The 14,529-nt window shown below is 33.7% G+C and overlaps 1 protein-coding gene across 1 annotated transcript in view; it reads left to right on the forward strand.

Annotated features, from left to right (window-relative positions):
• LOC149419857 (uncharacterized) overlaps nt 1-14,529 on the forward strand; it is a 297,070-nt gene that overhangs the window by 260,327 nt on the left and 22,214 nt on the right. The window contains exons 6-7 of the mRNA XM_089637341.1: nt 838-1,046; nt 10,581-10,762. Coding sequence (XP_089493467.1) covers nt 838-1,046; nt 10,581-10,762 — 391 coding nt within the window. The remainder of the gene's footprint in view (nt 1-837; nt 1,047-10,580; nt 10,763-14,529) is intronic.

Below are 14,529 nucleotides of genomic sequence, written 5' to 3' on the forward strand. Positions count from 1 at the left end.
TGCATTGAAGATAAACTGCAATACAGGTTTGAATACATTATGGACCAGTCAACCTTAGTTTCTAAATAGACAGTGCCTGATCTAAGAAACTAATCATGTGCAAGATTTAAGTTTATTACACGTATATTGTTTTAATTTTTATTATTCAGTACATAATATGAAACCTTAAAGATTTTTTATTATATTGATTTAATTAATTCCTATAAAAAAGAGAGACAAGAAATAAAATCGAACTGAAAACTAGGCACCTTACTCAAAATAAATTATAAGATGAAATTTTTTAACATTTGTTTATGAATCTGTCCTGCTTAAATCCATTTAGCTATTTATGGACCCGAAGATTCACACAGTTTCAGATGTGAAGGGATTTTGTCTAAATATTTGATATGAAAAGGAAGTATGAAGCTTCAGTAAGTTGATTTTAATAAGAGTAGACAATTGATGATTCATGAAGATTCATTCTTGTGGGAAGGTTTGAATTTAACCAATTTAAGCGATGCTTTATGGCAAATTTTATATATTATTAATATTTTGTACCATTTTTTATTTGTTGTTTTTTTTTAATAATTCCATTTATGGAATGTATTGCATTGCACTACCCCTGTCCTCTGCGTACATTTTGGAATGAATAACTCTTATTATTTTTATTAATAAACCTACATTCAGCCAACCATGAATAGAACCAAAGTAGTCCTTTAAATATTTGATATCTCTGATTACTTTTCTTGCATTAACCTCAGTACTTTAAATTCCTATCAGATTAACTTAAAAAAAACATCTAAAATTACAGCATCATGCTACCTTATTCATTTAGATGTATAAACAATTTATTTCCAGGTGCAGTAAGCCCGCTGGACTCGGAGCAGGGTCGGCCCAGGCAGGGTCGCGCACAGTGGGCCCGCGTCCCTGGCCGGCCAGGTGCCTGGAGACTGCGGGCTGACTCTTATGTGTGGCTGCCATCAGCACAGCTGTTTCACCAGCCGCAGCCCACCCAAGGCTTCCCGAAGGACTTCACCCTGTTCTTGTCGTTAAGGTTAAGGCCTGAGGTGAGAACAAAATATGTATCCATGTCTAAAAAAAGGTGATAACAATGTAATCTTAAAACATTAATATGAGCACAGGCACTATGATCCATAATGCCGGTCTATTTGTGTGAAATTTCATGTTTTGTGAAGGGTTTCTTAAAAGTGTTACAATTAATTGAAACATCTGTTATTTATTTAAAAGACTTTAATATATCATTTTTGTACGGTAGTTTTGCCAACATTGGCCTTTGTGGAGAGCCACATTGCAATGTTTGCACATACACTGGTTTGACAGGGTATCGCACATCAGATGACAGCCTTTGAATGATTCTAGTAGTTGCTCTTCATAGAACTACGAAAAAATTATAATAGAAATCACTAGATGCACATTTTTGAATGGCTGGTCAATCACGTGAAAACACAGGACCGGGATAGAACGCAAGGTTATACAATCACGTGTTTCCACGGCTCCAGGGTACAATAATAATAATAATAATAATTGTATAATTTGTAGAGCGCCGTTTTTGTGAAAAATCACCTCAAGGGCGCAATGTGTTAACTCTTGATAGGCCAACATGCCAAACAAAACGTCTGCAACCAGGTGGATCTTCCGACGACCCCACGCATTTTTATGTCTTAAGGGCTTTTAAACTATAGAAATTAATCAGTCAATTATTAATGGTAACATATATATTTGCGCGGGAATACGTAATGATATGTCAAGTATTTAAGCTAATATAAGGAAGATAGTAATTTTGCGTACTGCCTATTCCCCCAATTGGCTGCGGGATAGATAGTAAATGTTTCAAAGTTGCATAACCTTATTGAAATAATTTAGCAAGCTGAACAAAGTTGCGCTAACCAAGTTGAGAAAATAATGTTAAACAATTCTTCTACCAACCGCTCGCTCAAAATTAATCTATATTTTTCATCGCGATGAAGAGATCATTCTTCTCAAAATATGTAGATTCTGTATTAATAATAAAATAATGTAAATAATGTACCTAATTTATCTTTAATTCGATTACGTCGTTAAGATTCCCACATTATTTGCTAAGGTAAATTCAACCGTAGGTTCATCAAATACACTAAATATTTTATACATGTATAATTCCCTAAGATTCCGAACTTGTTTTAGAGTATTGTGTAGTCTTACTTACTTTATATAGCTTTTCAAAATTGTTCTGATTTGTCAATGTTCTGTATTTTGTAGTAACCAAAAAACAATGTATTTTTTAATGCTAACACTTGGCTATTTATTGCATGTGATGTCCGAAAGTCTCCACAGTTAATCTGGGCGTGGGTCTGTGACGAACGATATTTTTTTATTTTCATGAAAAAATGTAATCCACTTCCGGAAGGAGTACCTAATCGCCAAACAGCTTATTCCATTCAGAAACCCGTCTTTAAATAATATACCAACCGAAAGATTTCTTTTAATCCTCTTAGCGCTTGTATTTCAGTAAACATTTTTTTGGTGAAATTAATCTGGTTTTCGGTGTTTAGTTTTGGTGTAACCGTCAAATATACCAATATCTATTAAGCCCCGTGCGTCGTTCCTTTAAATATTTTTGTGGGTTTCATTTGATTGTCTCCGTAATTTGGTCTTCCCAGCAATTCAAAAATAAATCCAAAGTAATGGTCGGTTTAAATTAAGCATTCGGCAATTGCCGATTTGTCCGGATGCCCGAGTGTGCACGCTGGAAATAGAATTTGCATCTGAGATCCTTTTGGAGACTGTCCGTTCCTAAAAAACGAGGGTGTTCAAAATGGCATAATAACCCAAAAAATAATCACCATAATACTTTTGCCGTGAAAATATCAAATTATGTATAAATGATCTAAAATTTTCATCTAATTTGCACACTAAACAGACTCTGAACTAACACTGATTTTGCATTAATATTGGTATATTTCAGATAGGTACTTATCTAACTTCCTGATTAACTTTCGTGATGTTCCGTCTTTTAAACTATGTTCTATAACCTATCTTATGATCGTATGTGTACCTGAAACAAATGTTTTCGTTAAAATGAAATAATTTGTGTAGAAGGCGCGTTTGCATGACGTTAATAACGTCCATCTCATTCGGTCATAAAACTAATCTCGAGAGAGATTCTACTGTCATTCATTAAGTCAATTCCAGATATATTTAGCAACTGTCCTTGAATATTTTTAATCGAGAGGAAATGATGAGTGATCAGAAAAAAACTGTTTACCTAGAAAGTTGCTACAATAGTTACTTTTGTAGGATATTTAATGTGCCACGAAACAAATGAACAAACCTTTTCTTTGCAAACTATAAAAATGCTAGGTATACCGATGTGACGTTCAACCTTAAATTGGATGTTATTACCTTCTAAAAGGAAGTATCAAGAAATTAAAATTTAATGCTTTTGGCTTACCTAAACGGTTATTTATTATTGTTGCTTTTCCCATTTTCCCAATCCAAATCAATGTTTCGACTTTATTTAACTTTACTCAGCTGGGCCCGAAATTACAATCTACAATGAAATTAACCGAAATTAAAATTAAGTATTTTGAAGTAGATAATATCATTCACTTGAAGCGAAAAGGTGCGGAAATCTTTTCTCCTGTACTACGTGAATTGCGTAATTTCAAATAAGAGAGAAATGAATTTTGTATATTGTATATTTCGAGATTTTTTTTTGCTTTCAGTATAAGACGAAGTTTTGGTCTCGCAAACCATTTTTTCGGGAAATGTTTTTCGCTACCGCCCTTAGAATATTATCGCATTAGCATGGTCAACTTAGAGGGTGTTATTTATCACCGTTAGGCTCTGGCTAATGCAATAACCACAAAAAATATGTGCTCCGTCCATTTGGGTTGTAGTTTTTTCGGTTTTAGGGAGGGATGTCAACAATGTTTCTTAATCTACGCGCTTTTTTGACAGTATTTTTAGGGTTACTAAGAGTTTTACTAACTACCATTATAATTTTAGTAATCGCAGGAATGTCCAATTTACAGTTTTATCTTTCCGAGCATAAAGTTAGAACTACCTTCCCATTTTAAAAGCTTCATAATATAAATTAGTTTTCTTAGAAAAAAATACAATATAATTTTTACGAGGGAATGAACTGCTGTCTTCAACGAACGACCAACAGAGTACAATTGCACAATTTTGGAGTATGTTAATTTAGGATGAATTGTTATATGAAAACGATATTACAGCGAGCATTTTCGATTTGTTTTTCTTAATTCATCAAAGTTTTATATAATGTTTACGACTTATGACTGTAGAATGAAAAAAAAACAGCTAAAACTTATTTATTACCTACTACCTAAAGTTAATTTTAATTTTAATACACTAAAAGATTGTTCTTAAAACAACGTATTATTAATTTGTTATTATCTTCCATATATTTTTTACAAAATTGCAGTTTAAGGCAAAGTAACACGTATAAATGAGTATTTTAATATAAACGACATTTTATTTTGTTGAGACAAATTCACAATGTCTTAAAACACTCATATTTTTGTATGTTTCCTTGTTAATTTGAAAGTTACAACGGTGATAGGAAAGTTATTAAGGCTATTAAAAGTAATTGGCTTTTAAAAATAATTGAACGCAATCATAATTTGAATTTATCTGCGCCACTGGTGCCCATTTTCTCTTTATTAAGAAACCTGATCGTTGTTGTAAATCATTTTTCACGAGCCTTCCCGTAAGGTTTCATCCCCCGTTGCGGAACACGGTCTCAGCGTCAGGTTATTAAAGATTAAGAATGAATAACGTTAAGATAAGTGGCGATTTGAGGGTAGATATTGTTGCTGGTGGCTAATTTGTTAACAGATTATTCATGGTGTTTCTTTACTACTGGTTCTTCGTCCAAAAATAGTCGAAAGGGGTTTATTGAATTTCGTTTAAAATTGATAATTAGAATCAATTTGAGCTTTCTATTACCTTAATTAATTAGTTGCTTACTCCCTGACAACAACATAATACAAACAATAAAAAAAGACTTATATTCAATATTTTTTGAAGATTCAAAATCTTTAAAAGTAAGTTCTTATGTAGTGAAATTTCGCTTCTCAACGTCATTTCCATAATAAATTTAGTACAGCTCCATACTTTATTACTCTTTAAAAATTGTTTTAAAGAGTAATAAATAACATAAAAAACTACACTGTTTCTTTATATTCCATTTATTCGATGACAGAAAATCATTGCAGCTATTGAAAAGCTGAGTAGTAACTATAAAAAAAAATCAACTGCCTAGAAACTATTTTATTTATTTTTTTGTTATTAAAGTTAATTTGTTATCTCCATTTTAATCATGTTTTATTTTTATTTTATGTATCCAATAATATTATTAACCAATTTATAAAACAAACGGTTAATTTATAAACAAGTTCTGCTGTGTAATTATTATTACTCGTGGGCGTACTGTACAGGGCCCGCAGATACTTTAATAGTACACAACTGCTGACCCTGTACAAATAGCAAGTGCGCCCTACTATCGAATTTGGCAGCCATCTCTGGTCCGGAGCCCCTAAATACCTGAAAAAAACCCTTGACTCTGTGCAGAAAGGCGGTCCGTTTGATAGCATTGATTCCCCAATCTTAACAAACGGACTGCAATCTTTAGAGCACAGGCGTCAGGTAGGTATGCTGTCCTTGTTCTATCGGTATTACAATGGAAGATGAACAGAGGAACTAGCGTCATTGATCCCTTCGGCACCGGTGCGTAGTCGGGATACACGCCAAACGAACGAACTGCCGGCCTCTGTGTTTCCTCCCTCCTACAACATGGGACTCTTCAAGACCCATGTTCACTCCTTCCTCTCCACAAAAAGACCTTCCACACAGCATCCCCAAAGATTACATAGGCCCTGAGGGAAATTATTTTCTTCCGGGCCTCTTGTGTGGAGTTAAAGTAAAATAAAAAAATTACTCGTATCAGCTTTCACGCATAATAATAATTATACAGCGGAACTTTTCTTAATAAATCAACTGCTTTTTTATAAATTGAATAGTAATATTATTTAATGTGTAAAAAAAATGTAGTAGTCAAGAAAAATAATTTAGTTTATTTTAAATAAATGTTCATTTTCATATCCATAGGGTTTGCAATTATAAATTTGCACGAGTTTTTTTGAAAACTTGCACCGTTAGTTTTGTGAAGTGGATACTCGATTGGCAGGAAAGGTCAATAATGAAATTGAACGATTCAATGGGCCGTGAGGATAGCACGTGAGCGATGTGATTTTGTTCGTAACTCGTAATGCTATTCATTAGAAATATATCTAGCAGTCGGATTATTCTGAATCCAATACGAATTTATCAATTATTTTATTTTACTGCTAGTTTACGTGAAATTACAAATGCCATAAAATCACTTCCCAAATTATCAGTCCTTTCTAGGTACAGTTTTATCTGTTGCGGTCTCAACAACGCGCTAAAACGTACATTTCATTCTTACGCAAAAATCACAAGACAATGCAATTTTTAACATTGTTTTCAATATAAAAGCCTTTTTAGGCGTATATATATAAATAATTTTAGGCGTAAATATATAAATAAATAAATATTGTAAGCAACGTTATAAAATATATTTGTATTTTAATTATCATTCAATTATTCACCTTTCTCCTTAAATTTGATTAAATTGTTTAAATTCATTAACAGCACACATTATAAGAAAGTCGTGGTAGCAGTTTTACTATTTTGTGACATGCGTTAAAAGATAGTTGCTGTAGTGTTTGTAGTTCATAAGTCAATGTAAAATCGTTAAGCAGTTGAGTCGCTCTGTTTGTATTGGAGCGATCTGACAGGCAGAAGTCTTCGTTTTCGGAGTATAAAAAAGAGCGTGGGTTCTCCCACGAGTACACTTACTGGGCACATGGATGATAACCTATTTTAAAGTAGTTAAAAACATTGAAAATTTAGAAGCTGACATTTTTCACGAAAATGGCGTTATTCATATAAATGTAGGCAAGTAGGTGGGTATTATTTTGAATGGTGAATAACGTTAAGCTGCAAACAGGAGGAATTACAAAAAATACCCTGGAAATTTTTCTTTCCAAGTCACTAAAAAGTAGCCATTATGGCCTGTGTAAAAAGACGCCAGTGGATTTTTTACTACAAGTCTGCACAGCCTGATCAGAGGTAGGGCGGATGCTTACAGATAAAAAATTGGTCTGTGGCGTGGCAGTACAAAGAAAAACATGAATATTGATGATTTATTCAAATCCGGGTAGAAACGGGAATGCATGCCGTTTTATATTAAGAGGAAGCTACTAGCCAAAAATGTGTATATTCTTGGTATACCTTATATTGTAGGTAATAGGCATAATCGCTTGACAAACGGAGTCTAGAAACGTTCGATTTTAATCACAAAACTGGTTTTTATTTATTTTGTAAATAATTTTTATAATAAAGCAAAAAAGTTAATCAAGTGAAACTGCCACAGATAATCTTAGCTATAATACTGTATTTTATAAAAGTTGTTTCCTTCACCCGTTCATACATTTCTATTGAAGAATTTTTTTATTTATTTATATTCTACTCAAGCGAAACGACAGGAAAACCTTCAATTTATCTTAAGCATATTTTTTGGTATTTATAATGTACACCAGTTCGTTATAAAGATTAATCAAAATAGTGATATAGCATAAGCTTCGAAACTTTGAGTATAGATATTTCTAATGTATCGCAACACGTGTTCATGCACCAGCATTTGCCCTGAAAATATATGATGACGAAATGCGAAAATATATTTTTTTATGAACACGTGGTCCGACATTGTGATAGTACATTCTCTTTTTACTCAAATAAACCTATCAATTTATTCGTAAAGGGCCTATAGTCCCGTTTTTAACGGGATTGCGAATAATTTGAAGAGATTCTTAATAAATTAGCAACATTTTATATCAGTAAGTATTCACCTTATACAAATACACCACGTTTTTTGCCATGTATTTGTTTGTGGTGAACACGATCTTGCAATATGTTATTGTCATTTTTGTATTTGAATTAAGTCGATCATTCTACATTTAGTACATATTTAGATTCTGTTCAATTACATACAAAGTCATGTGTTCGTTAAATATTCTTATTTGCATTTATTTGTTGTAAATTTTCCCCTCTGTCGCAAAACGTGAACAATATTAAACCGTATCCGGTGTAGTTAGGCCACTGTTTGTTTTTGAATTCAAATGCAGATTTGAGGACTTAAGTTCAAAGCATGGTGCATGTTGTTGGAGATTGTCCGCTCTGCTTGTTCTCTACAGTGCATCCGTGCACCACGGGTCGCGGCATATCTTAAAATGGCTGGCAAGTTTCAGCTTCCCGACGAAGCCACTACTAACTTAAAAAACAATATGCAGGAGAAGCGATCACATGAGTCAAGTCCATACCGCCTCAATAGGACTCATTGTAAATTCTGTGCCTTATTCTGGATATGAATGCATAATTTATTAAGAAGAGATAGATATTTGTCTTTAATTTTTCTCATTATTTCTAAGTAGGCAAATAAATTACGATTTATTTTCGTACATGTAAATATAATACATGTGAAAACAAATGTTCATTAAAATCACCTTAGGCGCTGCCCTTGGTGGGTAATATGCAAAAATTAGAATTATTATTATTTGTTATCAGTAGTTCTGTAAATTGGCTTTTTAATGTTTGAAAATCTCAAGAAGCACTTAAAATTGGAGCGCCGGTTGATGGCAACTCAGTTCGTTGAGTTTGTTTGCTGTAGGAATGATTCGGGCGACATCGACAGCTGCCACACTACCTTCCAACTTGCCGCAGTGAAAAAAAATTTTACGTTCATTTTGCAATTAATAGGATCTCTATCTAAATATCTTAGGGCCTCAACGACGCTTTACAACTTAATTTATTCAATCTATGACTTACAACTTCGGACGGGTTGTTTCACAGAATTTGAAAATTCGTCAAATTTCAAATTTATGATTATTATTATAGCAAATTTAAGTTCTAGAAAGTCAGCAGAATTTATGAAATATTATTTTTATTTTATTTAAAAACTGGCTTAGTATAATTGAATTATTTAGTTTATGCCGTTAGAAAATTTTATGTCGCATCGATTTTTTCAGGATATTCCAGAAAATATCTGTAACAGATACTTAGAAAAATGTTTGAAACTAAATACTCTTAAAAATAAATTCTGCAGAATTAAAAAAAGTACTTTTTTATTTTTATTCATTAATGTTACATACATACATAGAAGTTCCGTTAAGTTGCTAGTTAACTGTTTGGCAACGGGTTTTAATCTATTAACTTATATTTTTTTTATTTTAGGGCTTGTATATATTATCACATTTTTTAAATTTAAATCGTTGACATAAGATATTTATTGAACTATTTTATAGAAAATACAACAAAATAGTAAGAGGAGAGGAACAAAATATTCCAACCGTCCAACAACGATGTATTACAATATGTGAGAATAAAATTTAATTAAAATGAAGAAAGTTCTATAATATGTCTTTATTGCCCTCCATTTTCATTATATTTGGTCGATACATTCGCACAAGAGATTGGGAGAAGGCTAAGTTAGTTAATTGAAAGGAAATATGGAAAGTTTCGGGTTTCTAGTAGATGGTGATAGAAAAATTATATCATATAAGTAAATTTTATTTAACTATTTAAGTCTTTCTTAGTGACCCTTTGATAAGAATTGTAACAGATGTTCCGTTTTTTCATTATTTTTATGCGTGACTGATCTACCAGCACCAATTGTGTATTTATTTTATGATAAATTGAAGATGTCTACTGACTTGGCATAATTATTTATCTTCCTTACTGGGAAATGAGGAGTTCATAATATAACGATTAGTACCAGAATGTCGGCACTGAAATTAATCCCAATTTTTAGCATTACGCAGTAGAATCAGAATGCTTATCATTGCAAGCAATTCTGGACTACCAAATGCATCATTTAGAATTTTATGTAGAAATGCTTAATACATTGATAAGGAGAAGATCTTACATGGTTATTTATAATTTTGAAAAGCAATTTGTTTTAATTTTTGTCGTGACGTTCATTTCGATTGCTTAGGTTTAAAACAGTGTAGCTCTTATTTTGGTAAAAAATGAGTAATATACTGAAATTTACTTAACATAGTTTCCATTTTTGGATTCAAATATTGCATCTCTTAAATCTACCATCCCAAAGGCAATACATATAAGCATATAATTTTCCTGGCAATGTTTTTATGAGCACATATATTGTATCTCCTTTACAATATAATGTTTCTTTACGCTAAATGGAAATCAAAAAAAAATGGATCTAAAATCATATTTTTATATAATTAAATCTATTTTTCTAAGCTTTTAAAATTTTCAATGTTATGTTTTCTAAATACTATGATTTATTTAGATTCCAAATTTTAAATCTAAACCATCAATTTAATGTTTCTAATATTAAGTATTCTAGGTTTCTCATAGTCGGTAAGCAGTGTGGACAATCCCGTTCTACAGGATAATCCCGTAGCTGCATGGTTTCTTGACCAACATTGTGATTATTATAATTTTACTTACCTGTGATTTTTTTCCTTATCCAGAGTGGCGGCGTCGGTCAGGGCACCCTCTTCAGCCTCCGGTCCAGGAGACAGCAAGACGCTTACCTCTCTCTCGAACTGTCCGCGGGAGGTGCCAGGCTGGTGCACGCCGGGGCAAATGGCTCGGAGGTGATACATCTGCCCGCTACGCTCAAGGATTATCGCTGGCATCAGATTGCTATCAGGTACAAACACAATCAAAATCCTACTGAAGCTACTTCTCCATCTACAGCTTTCGTCGTTCCTTTAGCATAATCCTTAAAAACGAAGAAGCTACGCACCCCCCATCTATATATACGCGCACCTATGTTCAGTAAGTTACTCTGAACATAGGTACGACTTCTACCTATGTTCAGAGCAATAGTTTTGTATATGGCTCACAAAATTTGTTGGTGACCGGAGAAATCATCACAATGATAATTCATCACATATTTAAAAAGTTTGTAGAGGTAAGAACTGGCAAATAACTTTGAATGATAGTTTTTATATTAATTTGTATTTTTAGTAATGGAAACATGTTTTTGTGGATCGCCACCCGAAAACGGAGCTCTCGGCAGTTCTAGCCGACGGCAGCCATTCCTGTTTCTCACGTCCGCCTTGGCAGTTGACAGTTCTTAGCTCTTCATAAAACCCTTCTGATAAAATTCGTGTTGTAACTAATAGTGTACCGTACTTCTAATAAAAATTAACGTAATTATCCAACTACATCTTTACACTATCACAACCCTTTACACACATTTAATGGACAGCGCTATAAAAGGTAAGACTATAGTTCTCCATAAGTTATATAAAGACATGGAAAGTGATGAAACAAAAACTTTATTAACTAGGTTAAGTAGGTTAGGTATGTTTAATTTTTTTCAGCGTTTCTAATGACTTTATATCACTTTTTAAAAGTTTGTTGAATTGTCACTGTGTTGAGTTATCATGGAACCGAATTTGTTAACATATTCTGTGACAAGTCGAAAGCGTAAAATGGTTTCCAAATTTTCTCCCAAAAACCTCTCCAGCGTATTAGGGTCATATATGACCGGCGTCCATATTTGATAAAGCTTTTTTTCTATCATACGGAAATACGTATTTTTAAAAAGAGAAATAATATTTCTTTCCAGTTTGCTTCAAATATTTAAACCAAATGCCATGAATAAAATCCTAAAAATAACGAATGTGAATAATTCATATTACGCGCCGCTAACGTAACAATCGGTTTTACTATAATATTGTTTTGTGTGTTTTTCATATGAACGAAATAAAAAGTGAATTTAAATTTTTCTTACAAATTTTCGAAACAAAATGAATATTTGATTATATTTTTATATCGAAATATAAATTTTTCTACGTTTGGATTAATTTTTTTTTTTTTTGATTATTTAGAAACAGTAATGTTTATTTAGAATTTTTTTCTGTTTCTAAGACAATATTTGTTTTACGGTAAAATTAAAAAAATGTATTTAGTACATTTGAAATACATAGAAAACATTGCAAACTGAACAAAAATGTTGAACGAACTGTGGGGTTAACGCTCATCTGCGCTCGGACTTTATTACCACATCGGAAGGAACGGTTTAGTAGCTTGAGATGAGAAACGAGGACTTTACTCACACATCGGACGGAACGGTTTAGTGGCTTGAGATGAGAAACGAGGACTTTACTCACACATCGGACGGAACGGTTTAGTGACTTGAGATGAGAAACGAGGACTTTACTCACACATCGGACGGAACGGTTTAATAGCTTGAGATGAGAAACGAGGACTTTACTCACACATCGGACGGAACAGTTTAGTGGCTTGAGATGAGAAACGAGGACTTTACTACCACATCGGAAGGAACGGTTTAGTAGCTTGAGATGAGAAACGAAGGACTATATAAAAATACAAGACATGTTATATTCTTTCTAATCGAATAAAAAATGTAGGACCGCTTACGAAAACGACAGCCTATCAAAGTATATTGTATATGAACGGGCCCCAAAAATATGACCACTGAACCTAATTTAGTGAAACCACGCGTTTTTCTAGTAACGTGTCTTCTCACTATTGATTCATCTAAGCATCTGTCCACCATTTGGACAAAACATAAACGAATTCGGAGTAAAATATGCATTAAATAGTTTTGGTACCTACATTTTTGGTTGTCTAATTGAATAAGGAGGTTCGGTGAAAAAAATTATGGCTTAAAAAAATCATGTAGATCAACAATCGCTGGTTCTAAATATAGAAGTACTCATTTTTTCAAATAAATGATATATTTCAATTAAACCTAAATGGCGAAATTTTCTTATAAGCAGATGATATTGCCATTGTTAGATAACGAGCAGCGTCATCAATTTTGAAAATTTAAAATTCATTGAACTTGAATAATAAAGAGTTTTCCAATAAGAGGTGTTATTTTGAATAGATGTTATTTTTGAAGCTGTCATTTTTTGACATTTGACAAGTAGAAACTACGCCATTAATAAAAATGGAACGATACACGCTTCAACAACCCATTGAAATTATTAAAATTCACTATAAAAATGGTAAAAATTTGGCAGAGACGGTGCGTAAAACTTGAACATTTTTGGGTCGTCGTAAGGCACCTTGTCGGACCGCAATACAGAAATTGGTGGAAAAATTCTAGCTGCTGGGACAACTTAGTGATGTGAAGAATAAAACCCGTGCACGTCGCTCAAGAACAGCCGAGAATATTGCTGCTGTAGCCGAAAGTGTTGAAGAAAACCCAGGTTTGTCCATTCCTCGTCGTTCTTTGGAATTAGGCATTCCACAAACGTAATTACACCGTATTTTGCATAAATATTTGTGTTTTAAGGCTTACAAAGTTCAGTTAACACAAGAACTTAAGGCGGCCGATCATCAACAACGTCGTGTCTTTGCTGATTGGGTCCTTGAAATGCGTGAAAATGATCCGGAAGTCCATCGAAAAATTATCTTGAGTGATGAGGCCCATTTCCACCTCGGTGGCTTCGTCAACAAGCTAAATTGTCGCATCTGGGGCTCAGAAAACCCAAGAATTATTGTTGAAAAGCCTCTCTATCCTCAACGTGTGACTGTTTGGTGCTGTTTACGGTCCGGTGGAGTCATTGGACCTTACTTTTTCGAAAATGAGGCTAGAGCAACAGTTACGGTGAATGGATTGCGCTATCGAGAGATGATTAATGATTAATGATAATGGCCGGAATTGAATGGTATTGATCTGAACAACGTTTACTTTCAACAAGACGGCGCTACGTGCCACACAAGCAGCGAAACCATTGATCTTTTACGATTGAATATCAAAATAACACCTCTTATTGGAAAACCCTGTATATGCAATGTCTTGTCACATCTGAATTTAAATACAGTATTTATTAATAGATATTTCATTTAAAGGATATTGTACTGGACGGGAGTCCGCACAAGACTGTAGATTTAGGCGCCGGGTCCAAACCGTGTCTTCAACCGATGAGATGCTCCTATACGGCCGATGATGATGATTGTAGTTGATATTGGTGATGAAATCTGCCTCCCGCACCCAGGCTTGGTGAATGGTGGGCACTGGGTGTGCTTTCGTCTCTGCTCGCTTCTGGTGTTTGCGGTTTTCCAAAGGAGGGCCGGCTGGTCTCGAAGAGGTAACACCAGAAGATCTTGGAGCAGCAGACTTGGCGAGGTGAGGCAGATGTTGAGCAGGAGTCACTTGTTGATAAATAAAACGCTTGGTTTTGGTGGTAAAGATGAACTGATTTATTTTGAATTATGGGGCTGCTTATATTTAATTAGCCGGACTCGCGCCCGACATTGGGCTAGGAGCCCAAAAGTGGTGGGGGGTTGTACCCGCGCCAACAATGAGTTTATAGCCTCCGACAAACTGTTGCATATTCATTTTGTCGGTAGTACTGGTGATAGTAGTCGCTTAAATTTGAGAGTTAGAAAAGATTTTGAGCGCTTACATGAATGATAATTACATAGTTTAAA

Source organism: Hesperophylax consimilis, chromosome 11 (genome assembly GCF_061612785.1).
Source record: "Hesperophylax consimilis isolate HC1 chromosome 11, BYU_Hcon_1.0, whole genome shotgun sequence".
NCBI classification, from domain to species: Eukaryota; Metazoa; Arthropoda; class Insecta; order Trichoptera; family Limnephilidae; genus Hesperophylax; species Hesperophylax consimilis.